The following is a 13,818-nucleotide window of genomic DNA, read 5'->3' as shown; positions in this document are numbered from 1 at the left end:
TGAAGGCTTATTTGCATAATATGCTCAGACGGCATCTGATTGGCTGAAGCTGGAGGGGCGGTGGTGGGGTGATTCTAAGGGCCCGGAGCCCTGGCCCGGGGACTTTTTCGTTCCGGAGTTTCTCGGTGGGCGTGAGTAGTTGCGCGGGCACCCGGGAGCTGAGGAGGCCCAGGTTGGGAAGTTTTGCAGGCAGGTGCAAGAGCCATCGTACACAGTATTTGAGAAACGTGAAAGAGCAGGGGCCGAAATCAAGAACTGGAGGATGGAGAGGGACCGCGAGACTTGAGGAAGGAAGGAAACGGGTGGGGGTTGGAGGAGAAGGCTGGGGGCCAAAAAGAAGGCTTTAGGGGCGTTCTTCCAACCTGAGCCTTTATGCTGGGATCCCTTTGCTAGATCACTTGGAGTTGCGTTTTCTGCAAGTTATTATCAAACCGTGTTGGAACTGGGACCAAGACAAAAAGAGGCGGGATTCCAGCTTTTAATTAACTCAATCTGAATACCAAGTTTTCATCCAGAGGCATACATACTTAAAATATCAAGAGAATCTGTAATGGGGGACAAATATGTTCTAATTAGTGAGAGGATCACCTACTGGAAACAGGATGTGTGTTTTTCTCGAGTTGTCCTCTTGCAACGCTCTTTGTATCCCATTGGTTGTAAAGATTTAAAATCGATTTTTGTACTCTCCTGCTGCCTAAGTACTAGGGGAAAGGGTCTGTGGCTCATCATAGCCCATTTACACGTTTTTAAAGTTTCTGACTTCACATAAACACCTCTTGGCTACGATGTCTTTCAGTAAGTACAATTAATCTTTGGAAAGTAGCTTCTAATTTTCATAAATTTTACATCCACTATCTTATTTAACCTTAAACAAAATTGGACATAGCCCCTGGGAGAAGCTCCATTTTCTTGATAAGGAAACTGACTGTGGGAAAGTTTCCCTAAGTCTCCATGAGTGCAAGTGGGAGGATGAGACTATCTTCATGCTTCAAATTTATGTAATGATTTTTGCCCAGCATTTTTCTTTCCATTGATCCCTCCACCCAAAGACTGGTAGGTGAGCAGGTAGTGTTATCCAAGTTTTATCAATAGGAAAACATGGCCTATGATCTAGCAGAGCTAATAAGGCCTGGAACTGGAGGTCCCCTGGTTAGGCTCTGCCTCCAGAAGTCACTGACTAGTGTCCTGTTGTTCACAGCTCAGTCCACATTGCACCAAATCTGATAGTTTGCTGTGGAAAAAACTTAAATATACACAATTAAAGTGAAAGAAGGAGGGAAAGAAATAAACTCCTTTATTAGGTGCCTCTCTCTTCTTTTGGCAATTTTTATCCTGTGAGAAACAATAGAGTAGAAGCGCCACTGAAAGGTTTTAGAGAAAAGCAATTTAAAATTAGAAGCTTGAGGGATGCCTCGATGGCTCAGTCACTAAGCATCTGTTCTGCTCAGGTCATGATCCCAGGGTCCTGGGATAGAACCCCACAAGGGACTCCTGCTCAGCAGGGAACTGCTTCTCCCTCTCCCACTCCCTCTGCTTGTGTTCCCTTTCTACCTGTCTCTTTGTCAAATAAATAAAAATTAAAAAAAATAAAATTAGAAACTTGTATCTTGTTATCTGTAGAACTATTGGAGAAGAGGAGCCAGTGAAGGACAGGACAAGGGAAGTGAGATGGTGAAACAAAAATAAATGAAAATGGGCTGTGGTCTGGAGTCCCAAAGTGAAATTTAAGGTGCAATGCTCTTAAAACTTAAATTCAAAGATTCAGTACATGGCTTTGGCCCTATTCAATGACCCTGTGTTTTAAGAACTATCTTTGGAAAGTAACATTTCAAACTCCACTGTATGCCTCCCAGCTTTTCTGTTAAATGATGAAAGATACCCAACACCAGGCTTAACTACCATCACCCTCTCCTGGCCCCTTGGCAGCCAAAGGCCACATGGCCAGGGCTCCCCAGCATCTCTGAGTAGCAGGACTTGGACAAAAGTGAGGAATTTGGCTACTTCTCCCCATTGGCACTACTGTTCTCTTGGGGAAAGGTGCAGATCTGGCGGTGGGTTGCTCTTCATCCCTGGCAACAGCTGTTACAGAAAAGATTGGGAAAGACCCGGCCTGGACCTAGGCAAAAGGCTCCGAGGCTCCCCTCCCCCAGCAGCTGGCCAAGGCCAGGGCCACGGCGAGAACACCGTGCGTCCACGTGCACCAGGCATGACCAGCCACCCTTCTTACGCAAGAGCCCTGAGATGGAGTTGCGGCTGCTGCTGGTCCCTTTCCCGCCACCCCCCTCCCCGCCTCCCCCGCCCCCGACGGCTAATAATAAACCAGGATCGTAGTTTCTGGGCAGCGTACACTATCGATTCAGGGTTGGGGGCTCCGTTTGCAACCAGGGTGCATTTCGGTCATCCCACTCCGGGAGCGTGTGCCAGGCCCACCCGAACCAGCACGCCTGCCCTCCTTCAGGCGGGTCCGGACGCCAGCATCTTTCCCCGCACGGTCTCCCGCCCTCCCCCAACTGGCCTGCTCTGCTCTCCGGGCTGGCAGGGTGCGGCTGCTCCATCCCTCCTCCGCCCAGCCCAGCCCGGCCAGGCCAAGGAGCCCTCCCTCCGCCCGGGTATCAGGCGAGAGGCGGAGCTGGCCCGGCGCGCCCCGCCCTCGCTGTAGAAGGGACCAGGAGAGTGTTACTCTCGGTCATCCTGGCCCGGGCCTTTTATCTTGGCGCTGCCGGGGAGGCGGGAGGTGGAGACACCAGGGGTGGCCCTTGAGCGCCGGCGACACCTTTCCGGGGCTCTATAAATTGAGCACCTGGGATGGGTAGGGGGCCGACGCCACCACAGCCGCCCGCAGTCACAATCCGGCCACTGACCGCAGCAGCGCCCGCAGGCAGCAGCCGCCAGCAGCGGGAGCGCTGAGATACCCAGCGGCAGGGGATCTTGAGCCACAGCAGTAGGTGGGTGCCCCCGCCCCATCTCTGCCCGCTCGCTGTAGATGCTGGGACTCAGCCTTTTCCTAGGGGGACGGGGGTGGGAAGCACCCCTTCCTTCTCTCCGCGGCCTTGGCGGGCGAGGAGGGGGGGACCGCGGGGCTGCGGGGGGAGCGCTGGGTTGCTGGAACCCGCGGCGCTCCCTCCCGGGCGAGCCGGCCCCGGGGAGGGCGCTGTGCGCGGGCGGGGCCGCCGGGCACCCTCGCCGGGTGGGTAATCTCTTTCGTTCCCGTTCCCCAGCCAGGCCAGGGCTCGACCTGCGGACCACGCGCCGCCATCGCGAGCTTCCCGGCGCCCAAGCTCCGAGCTGCTGCGCGTCCCGCAGGGCCCGGCTGCGATCGAGACGAGAGTTGGAGAGGGCTGAGCAGGAGCCGGGAATCCCGGCGCACCGGCTCTAGGCAGGCCCCCGGCGCGGGCCTCGGAGAGCGCGTGAGGGCAGGCAGCCCGTCGCCCCGGCCGGCCATCCCTTGCCTCTGCGTCCCTGTGCCCCGGCGCCCGCGCGGCCACCATGATGCAGATTTGCGACACCTACAACCAGAAGCACTCGCTCTTTAACGCCATGAACCGCTTCATCGGCGCTGTGAACAACATGGACCAGACGGTGATGGTGCCCAGCCTGCTGCGCGACGTGCCACTAGCCGAGCCGGGGCTGGACAACGACGTCGGCGTGGAGGTGGGCGGCAGTGGCGGCTGCCTGGAGGAGCGCACGCCCCCGGCCCCCGGCCCGGGCAGCGCCAACGGCAGCTTTTTCGCGCCCTCCCGGGACATGTACAGCCACTACATGCTGCTCAAGTCCATCCGCAACGACATCGAGTGGGGGGTCCTGCACCAGCCGCCGCCGGCGGCGGGGAGCGAGGAAGGCAACGCCTGGAAGTCCAAGGACATCCTGGTGGACCTGAGCCACCTAGAGGGCGCGGAAGCCGGCGAGGAGGACCTGGAACAGCAGTTCCACTACCACCTGCGCGGGCTGCACACTGTGCTCTCCAAACTCACGCGTAAAGCCAACATCCTCACCAACAGATACAAGCAGGAGATCGGCTTCAGCAATTGGGGCCACTGAGGCGGGACGCCCGCGGATGCCCAGCACCCTTCCTGGCCCCATCTCTCACCCTTTCCTCAAAGCTGTTTTCTTTCTGGCTGTAGGGCGCGATGGGACGATGGGCGGACTGCAAAGTTGCGGGGTGGGGGGTGGCTACGTACGTGCGGGGGGCGCAGCGGGGCTGCCTGGAGGAAGGGGCCTCCTCTGCGAAGAGGAGAGGAAAGTGGTGGCGGGAGTTAAGGTTGGGGCCCCCTCCCCCTCTCTCGTAGTGGTGGTGCTGGGGGCGCTGTGTTCTAAGTTGCTGGAAATGGGACTGAGCTGACGCCCTGCATTCATCCTGTGCCTTCCTTGGAGTTTCTTTTCTGTTCTTTCTGGAGGAGATAAGTTGAGAAGGGGCCATGCTGGGGCGCGGCGCTGGGTTGCCACACTTGGGAGCGGCGCCCGGAGCTGGGCGCTGGGGAAGGCGGGGCGCGCAGCCTCCTACCGCCCTGCCGTTGGGCTGGTGGAGGCCGCAGCGTTGCTAGGATTGCATCAGTTTTCCTGTTTGCACTACTTTTTGTAACAGTGGCCCTGTCTTCAAGTATTTCCAATCTCCTCCTTGCTCTGAAACTTCGTCGATTCCATTGTGATAAGCGCACAAACAGCACTGTCTATTGGTAACCGGTACTACGAGATTAATGATTTTCTGTTACACTGTATAGTTGTCCTGTGGCACCCCTACCCCCAAGCCCTTTCACGCCCTCCCCGCCCCCACCCCAGTGTGTGGAAGCTGGCACCGTGCCAGCCCGTTACGAAGCTTGCCACTCAGCCAGTGAAAATAATAATGTTATTATGAGAAAGTGGACTTATCCGAAATGGAACCAACTGACATTCTATCCGTGGTGTACATAGAATGATGAAGGGTTCCACTGTTGTCATATGTCTTAAATTTATTTAAAACTTTTTTTAATCCAGATGTAGACTATATTCTAAAATTAAAAAGGCACATGTGTTAACGAAACTCAGCAAAATTTTGTTGCTTTTAAATCTGTCCATGAATGGCCTAGCTAAGTAAAATAAAAATAAATTTAATTGCTTTTTATTTATTTATTTTTTTTTTTTAGCCAAAGAAAATGTTATTTTCTCTCTGGTATTTCAAAGTGGTGGTTATTTGGTTAAACGTCTCTGTAAGGACCCGGTTTTGTTTGGGATGTAGCTACCAACGAGATTCACTGCCAAGCTTTTTATTTAAGTCCATCCCCTGGAGACCCAGACACCTCAACAAAAATCCAGATACCCAAGGTTATCTGGGGAGGCAGCGATATTTTTCAAGACCCTTGGCCAGCTTTTTGCAGAGCTTGACGAACATTTTGGGCTTTTTAAGGAGCCCAAGCCCACAGTGAAGTGTGTTTTGAGGCAGAAAAACTCATTTTAGAGGCAGAAAATTCACTTAGCTACTGAGAAGTGAAAAATCTGTAAACACCAGCTAATACTAGCGCACACATCTCACAGGTCTTTACTTCATGAGACTCTCAGGGGACTCTTAGGAGATAACTGAAACCGTATTCTGTAACGTGTGCCGGGGCCTCTTTCCCTGCTTCCCAGAAAGAGCTAAGTTTTGGTAAGCGAGGCCCAGCAATGCTGCCAGTTTTTCGATGAGCGGGCGTGCAATTGTGGACAGCAGATTGGAGCCAAACTGCCACTGGGCCCTGGGGAACACTTCTCAGATGGCGACTATGACGCTTTCCTGGGAGGGTGCTCTGCATTTTCTTTAATTATTTGTTTAGGGGCAAGTAGTGTTGGATCAACTTCAGTTTTTCATGTGGCATCATGACTTCATTGAAGTCATGTGGCATCTCTAAGCTCCTAGAGCTTGAATTTAAAATACATAGAATTTTGCAGTCCGAAAAATAAACAAATAAATAAAAACCAAGCGCTTTTTTGGTGTGGACAGCTCAAGTCTATTATCAGCTTTTAGCAGCAGTGAAAAAAATGGGTAAGTGTCAAGACTGGGGTGCTTGCCTTTGCCAGAAAAAGTTAATCATTAATACAGAAAGATAAGGGAACAGCATCGAAAGTAAGGTATAGAGCCTCTTGTAGCGTATTCCCTTTAAAATATCCAAAGTGCAAACAACAAAGAAAGGAGACTGCAGAAGCCACACAGTGGAAAGAAACACCAAGACTTTGGAGCCAGAAAGTGGTGTGTTCAAGTCCTCTTGTTACAACTTATTACTAGAATATTTGACCATCCACGTTCACTGCCACACTTGAAATTAGGCATAATCACTACAGGGCTTTCTTCGTGCAGTTGCAGTGAGGATTACATGAGCTGACACAACATAGAATGACTCTTCTGAGTTCCTTCAGGCATTACCGGAAAGGGGCCTTACAGATTTCTGTCTTTGCTCTAAATGTTGGTTCATGTCTCTGTTGACCCCCTTGCTTCTCTCCAGGAATATGTACTTGAGGCACGGAATGCATAATTTCAGTTAACGTCCTTGAAACAGCAGCTCACCTATTTCCCTTCTCAAAGTCCAGAGGGAGAACCTGAACTTAAAGCAAAAAGTCATAATTTGGGCAGATTTGCAGAAATTTTAGGAGATGCTAACTGCAAGTTGTTTTCAGGGTGTGGTGTTACATAGAATACAGATAGCAAGACTTAAACTGTACATAGCTACCCATATGGGAAACCATTCCTTCACATAGGGTTATTTTTATTACGCAAATAGTGATTCTGACCTAGGAGTAATAACATGCACTGTTAAAGAGGATTGGGTTTTTTTTTTAATGAACCATGGGGTTTCCCAGCCCCCAAAAGTACTAGCCCACAGATAGTAACTACTGTTTTATTCAAGATCAGTTTATGAGACAAAACAAGGTCAAATCACGAAAACTTTAAACATGGGGACTCTTGGATTGGTCTCTTAAAATTAATTATTAGTCTTAAAATTTTCAAGCTTAAAAATAAAATAAAATGTTCAAGCTTTATGTAGTTTCTGATCGAGGTTACTTCGCTTTAATTAGATAATTTAAACTTAAAGTAATTTAGTTTTTCTTTCAATGTCAGGTCCAATTTTTTTTTTAATTTTTTTTTTTTTTTTAGTAACTCAGGGAAATTTGAAGGTTGTTCTTGAGTTCCTCTAAACACTTTATTACATCTCCAGTTCATTTGGAACTCTGTAGACTTTTCAGACTGACCCAGTCAAACTTCCCATGCTATTTAAAATTTGGCTTAAAATCGGTAGATAAAGGGATGAGCCACTTTATTTTCAGAAGGTCTCTCCTGAGGAAGCTCAAAGTACTCAACAGATTTTAAAAGTTGCAGAGACTGAGCGGCAGGTCCCTCAAAGAGCTCACGGCTGCCTGATGGTGCCCATCTCCATAGCGGCCTGTGACCAAAGGGAAGGCACAGCTAGATGAACCAGGCAACACGGAACAGCTTAGAATGGAATTGATTACCCTCCAGATATTTACATCTGATGCGATTTCCTACATCAAAACTGCACGCTGAAGCCTTTGAGAAGGCCTGCTTTTGCCTCTAAAAAACAGCTTTCTGCTTTGCTCACATGGGGTTTTTCATGTTGTACATTTACACAGTGTTCCTTAGTGGTCTGGCCTCATTTACTCTTTCTCTGAACCTGAACTCAATTGTTAGAAAGCAGCTGGGATTGTTATCGTTTGGACCTACTTGCAAACTAGCCTACAGTTAACATTTTTTTTTAATGAAAGTTATTGTCGTTTGCATATGCCCCATAGATTCCCCTTATTTGTAGTTGATGAACAAAACTCACTGGGGAAATCGTGTCTCCCGTTTGCCTTCCCCTGCCTTCTCCCCTTAGTCTCTGGTTCTCATTGCAAATTGGACACAGTTCTGGTGGACTGAGGCCTCAAATCTTGCAGAGTATACCTTTTTTTTTTAAAGGAAATTATCTTTTTATGGGACGTCTAGTACATTGATACCAATCACTGTATCCTTGTTTGATTTATTTGGAAGAGTTGAATGAAATAATGACAGAAGGGATGTTTTCTCTAAAATTTTAGAAGGGATTTTTGCCCCCAACAGATAAAAAAAATCTGGACCAGAAGCTCATAAAAACTTTAAACATGTGGACTATTGGATTGATCTCTTAAAATTAATTATTAGTCTTGATAAAATCTCAAACTTAAAAATAAAATAAAACAAAATAAAATTTCAAGCTTTATGTAGCTTCTGATCAAGGATAAATTGCTCTAATTAGAAAGATAATTTAAATGTAAAGTTATTCTTTTTTTAAAGTCAGATCCTTTTTTTATTTTTTTATTTTTTGGTAACTCAGGGAAATTTGAAGGGTGTTCTTGAGTTCCTCTAAACACTTTATCACATCTCCAGCTCATTTGGAACTGTGTAGAACTTTCTGGTAAGTGGTGGACATAATGATAGTCTATTACCAATAACCGTTTCTTTTTCTGGAAGTCAATACCATTCTTTGCCTCATGCAATAAGGGTTCCTTTCCCGGGTCCCCAACTTTCCATGGCCCCCATGATTCTTGTAAGGCCTTGTGACTCCCCTGGGGCAAGGAGGTCTCAGAGCCAAGGGAATGCCCAGAGTTTGTGCCCCTACTTCTAGACCACACTTGGGTACATGAATCACCAGAGTTCCTTGTCCAAATGACGCTGACCCCCTTCCGGGGACTTCACAGATATTGACCCTGAGTTTATTCTCCCGGTGGTGGACATGCTTGGATGGTGGGCAGGGCTTGGAAGCAAACTGTCTTGTCCAGAGAATGAAGCTTGGGGAGGAAGATGAGGGAATGGAGTAGAGACGGGAGGTCCCCTCTGGCTTTCAGGATGGACAAAGGGTTTGAAAGCCTGCAGAAAGGAAATAAGAGGTAAAAACAGCTCAAGCCTTAAGATCTCTTCCAGCATTGGCAAATGAGGATTCTAGCATTTTCCTTTGTGTTTCCCACATTCCTCAGGATCCTCCCTGCTCTACAGAAAGAATGTTATTTAATTAATGAAATATTGGTTAAGGAGAAGGAAAACCACATCTGTACACAGAGTTTTTCCAGCTGCTTGCCATTCAGAGCCTGAATGGAGGTCATTATAGCAAATACCCAAACAGATATGCCTTCCGTAAAACCGTGCAGCATTTGCCATCTCGAATCTTCTCTCATCTATTTGTTGTTGTTATTGTTAATTACTGAGTTTGTTGTTTTCTTGTTAGTGTCAAAAGTCTTGGTCAAGTTAAAGCACAAAACTAATAGTTGTGTGCATCTGTCTAAACAAGGCCAGCTAAAACCACAACTGTCTCATCAGTCCTTCCTGTTTTGGCATTCTCTATATTAAGAGGAATGTTTTTGTTTTTGCTTTTTTTTTTTCTTTTTTTGGTAACTTCCCATGATTTTTCTTCTATTTTATTACTTCTTTGTCTATTGTTTCAGAATGCTTTGCCTAGCAGTGGTAAAATCTATCTGCCAGTGTGGCCCACTTCAATAACCCCGAACTGGGAAGAATTTTGATTGTAGAAACTTTTTATCATTTAGTTGAGACCGGGGTTATTGAAGGTAACTTTCTGACCTTGAGCTGTCTAGAGAAAGTGCTTTCCAACACAGTAGATGAGACTGAGAAAATACTAGCAAAACACAGAGCCCAGTTCTTTATTTTAGCTAAATAAACAATGCTGGGGGTGGGGCATTTTCAAGACTCTTCTTTTACTTTTGAATACCAGTCTTACTAGTGTTGATATGTGCACTTTTATCAACGAGCATTCAGTTAACAGGATGAAACCGAACATGTTTCGTTTGATGTTTTCAAAGGTAGGAACTACCTTTGTAGTTTTTTTTTTTTTTTAACTTTTGAATACCACACTGCTGAGGTAAAGAATCTTGTAGCTTGTGGGTGAGCTCAATAGGGCCAATTAAAACCCGACTACTCTTCCACCATGTTGAAATACCTGACAGAACTTGCTGTGTCCTTGGATAATGGCTTTTTTTTTTTTTCCCCTTCTTCTTCTGAGCAGACATCTAATTGAGGAGATTTCCTGTTTGGTGGTCAAACAAAGATGAAAACGAAAGTACCGCATTGTTGGGACCGACCAAGATATTTTAAATTTTCCGGTTTTTCACAATGTGATGTTAATTTTAAGCCCTGCTCTGTTGTTAATGGGACACGTGCGTTGTGAAAGAGCACGGGTGCGTAGGGTAGCAGCCGAGCTATGTGCAGAATGCAAGGAGTGTAGTTGCTGTGTTTCGGTCATTCAAAACAAGGTGTAGTATTCTGTGACATCTAATTGACATTGTAACTCATCGGTGCTTGGAGGGTATAATTTAGCTTCTGTTGTGATAAGTACTGCCGACAGTTCCTCCATAGTTTGAATGTTTGGAGGGAAAGTGCCAGAAATTTAGATGTTTTACCCAAGTGTTGGGGGCTGGGCGGAATCTTCACAACAGCAGCCCCTTCCTACCAGTGGTTTTTGAGAGTTGGGGCTAGTTTAGCCTCAAGGAGAAAAAGGGAGGTGCCAAGATGAGCTGCTGCTGAATTTCATGTTTCTGAATTGACCAGATGTCACCCCTGGGTCGGCGTGATAAGGGCGGTGATGGAGAAAGGCGAAGTGTGTTTCGGGACACTCCCACCCAATGGATATCCGAGGAGTGCCGAAATAATCCTTCTCTTTCGATAGTGGGTTGGTACATTTTCACTGACTAGAGAGGCAGCAGATGCTAGGTTGAAGCATATGAAATTGTCATTTTTGTCCGTGCAGAATGGTTGAGTGGACTCTGATTCCAGCCACGAGCTGCCCGTCCTCTGAGCATGGGCCACGGTCCCTCGCTAGCACCTCATGAAACTATTGTTTGCCAACTCAGGGTTGGCCTGATTTCAATCCAGAAGGAGTGGGGGACCAAAAAAGAGGCCAGCGGGGGGGGACATTATGGGTTTTTAAAGATTTTATTTCTTTACTAAAAGAGAGAGAATACGAGCGAGGGGAAGGGCAGAGGGAGAGGGAGAAGCAGACTCTCCGCGGAGCAGGGAGCCCCACAGAGGGGCTTGATCCCACGACCCTGGGGTGAAGGCAGACGCTGAACCGACTGAGCCACCCAGCCGTCCTCAAGAGGGACATTATGTAAGGGGGAACAAATCAAACAAAAGGAAGAGGAGACTTTAAATGAAGAGAAGAAATGGAAACGTGGTAAAGAAGCTGCAGCAAACTGCGTTTTCTAACAAAGGGTGCCAAGTTCTTTTTGGCCTTAAATTTTCTTCCGCCACTTTGCCACCTTCCATCAACTGGTAGACTCTACCTCTCCTGACCGTGAATTTAGGTGGGGCTTTGTGGCTGCCTGATAAAATATACGTGGCCGCCACTTCCAAGGCCAGACCACAGAGAGCGGGACATCCTCTTGTGTGACGTACATGGCTGTCTCTGGAGATGCTCACCCTGGAACAGGGCTGAAAGTACCACAAGGAAGCCCAGGCCACGCGAAGAGGTCCCATGTAGCTGTCGCGGCTGATGGCCGCAGTGAGGTCATCACCCACAGCCAGCATCTCTCTGCCAACCCTAGGAGCCAGCCTTCAACTGAGCCTAGCCCCTAGCCTCTGAGTTGCTCTGGCCGATGCCGAGAGGAGCAGAGGCAAGCTGTCCCCATTGAGTCCTGTCCAAATATCAGACCTGCATGCAAATTATTTTCATTCTTTGAAACCACTAAGTGGTGTGTTACCCAGCAATCGGAGTGGAGACCTTTATCCAAATTTCAGGAGACTGTAGAACAAAGTGAAAGCAATTGCAAGTAGAGTGTAGGGCGCCTGGGTGGCTCAGATGGTTAGATGTCTGCCTTCAGCTCAGGTCATGATCCCAGGGTCCTGGGATCAAATCCCACATCAGGCCCCTTGCTCAACAGGGAGCCTGCTGCTCCCTCTCCCTCTACCCCTCACCCTTGCCCATTCTCTCTCTCTCTTTCTCCCTCTCAAATATATGAAATTTTCGAAAAAAAGTAGAATGTAGGGGCACCTGGGTGGCTCAGTTATTAAGCATCTGCCTTCAGCTCGGGTCATGATCCCAGGGTCCTGGGACCAAGCCCCACATCGGGCTCCCTGCCGCAGGGGGCCTGCTTCTCCTTCTCCCTCTCCCACTTCCCCCTGCTTGTGTTCCCTTTCTCACTTTGTCTCTCTCTGTTGAATAAATAAATAAAATCTTAAAAAAAATTTTTTTTTTTAAAGTAGAACGCAATTCTAGAGGACAGAGTCTGTTTTATTCCAGCTTCAAATACATCTGGAGCCTTTTGGAAACGTTCCTCTGACGGCTGCTATGCAGAAGAGAAGGATCATTTTACAGTTAAAGCTCAGCTTGGTAGGCAGAATCGTAGTCCCTCAAAGGTGGTTGTCTCCTAATCATCCAAACCTGTGGCTATATCTCCTTCAATGGCAAAGGGTAATGAAGGTTGCAGTAGGAATGAAGGCTGCTAATCATCTGAGTTTGAGATGGAGAAATTATCTTGGATTATCCAGGTGCATCCAGTGTAATCAGAAGGGTCTTTAAAAATGGAAGTAGGAGGGGCACCTGGGTGCCTCAGTGGGTTAAAGCCTCTGCCTTCGGCTCAGATCATGATCCCAGGGTCCTGGAATTGAGCCCCGAATCAGGCTCTCTGCTCAGCGGGGAGCCTGCTTCCTCCTCTCTCTCTGACTGCCTCTCTGGCTTGTGATCTCTGTCTTTCAAGTAAATAAAATCTTTAAAAAAAAAAAAATGGAAGTAGGAGTCCGAGTCAGAGTTAAGGTCAGAGTGATGCTGCATGAGGAAGTCGCGATTTGACCCCACTGGCTTTGAAGACGGAAAAAGGAGCCAAAAAGCAGAGGCAGCTTCTAGAAGCTGGAAAAGGCAAGGAAACAGACTGTCCCTAGAGCCTCCAGAAAGCACGCAACCCTGCCAACACCTTGGTTTTGGCCCAGCGAGACCTGTTTTAGACTTCTGATTTCCAGAAATGGACGATAATAATTTTGCATTGTTTTTACGTCACCAAGTTTGTGGAAATTTGTTCCAGAAGCAATCGGAAACGGAAACAGCTGACCTCTAGCATGTGGCTGGAAAACAAAAAGGTAAGACTCTTGACACTTAATTCAGTCACTGCCTTGGGCTGGCTGAGATATAGAATTTCGAGCACAACAACTTGTTGAGAACAGCATTAAAGGTTCTTTTTGCCTTCTTTTGTGAAAGACTTTATTTTTCTTTTCAGCTCTAATCTTGGTGCCAGCAGCCCCACATAAACAGACATGAGTCGTGGCTCTGCCACTGGGAACTTGAAAAGCTTACTTCAAATCTAGCAGCCTTCTTTATTACCTGTTCTGTGGCTAAGATCTTGCGCTCCTGCCTTCTTCATTTTTATTTGTTCGATTCTCACTTCTTTCCCTTCTAAAACAGTTTGGTGACATTGAGGTGTAGCATTCATTTCTGCAGCCCTGCTCATCATTAGTTCTGGTTTTTTAATTGAGATACAATTACTTGCAATAAAACATACAGTACCCAGTTTGAGTTTTGACAAACGCACACACCCATGTAACTGATACCTTAGTAAACGTTCACAGACTTCCCATCACCCATGACTTTCCCTTATGTTCCTTTCCGGTCCTCCCCTCCCCCACAACCCAGACAACCAGTCTCCTGAGTTCTAGCCCTCATCTACCATTTGACCTGTTCTTGAACTTCGTATTCATGGAATCCTGCAATATCATCTTTGCATGCTCTTTGGGGGTCTGGTTTCTTCCATTCAATGTAGTATTTCTGAGATCCATCCACACTCCTGTAGGACTTAGTACATGAATCCTTCCTTTTTATGGCTCAGCGTCTTATAAATGCT

At 47.5% G+C, this 13,818-nt stretch overlaps 1 protein-coding gene across 1 annotated transcript; it reads left to right on the top strand.

Moving 5' to 3' along the window:
* Positions 1-2,644: 2,644 nt before the first annotated feature.
* Positions 2,645-5,098, top strand: MID1IP1 (MID1 interacting protein 1). The gene is made up of 2 exons (XM_082717912.1): positions 2,645-2,945; positions 3,219-5,098. Exon 2 carries the CDS (start codon positions 3,487-3,489, stop codon positions 4,036-4,038), a length of 552 nt encoding a protein of 183 aa, XP_082574038.1. The 5' UTR covers positions 2,645-2,945; positions 3,219-3,486; the 3' UTR covers positions 4,039-5,098.
* Positions 5,099-13,818: the final 8,720 nt, after the last annotated feature.

This window comes from Mustela nivalis (genome assembly GCF_964662115.1).
Source record: "Mustela nivalis genome assembly, chromosome: X".
Lineage (NCBI taxonomy): Eukaryota > Metazoa > Chordata > Mammalia > Carnivora > Mustelidae > Mustela > Mustela nivalis.
Note: the sequence above shows the minus strand (reverse complement) of the source record. Positions and strands in the feature narration are given on the sequence as shown.

Coding starts and splice junctions, on each gene's coding strand:
- MID1IP1 (XM_082717912.1), top strand. CDS start 3,487: ATGATGCAGATTTGCGACACCTACAACCAGAAGCACTCGCTCTTTAAC.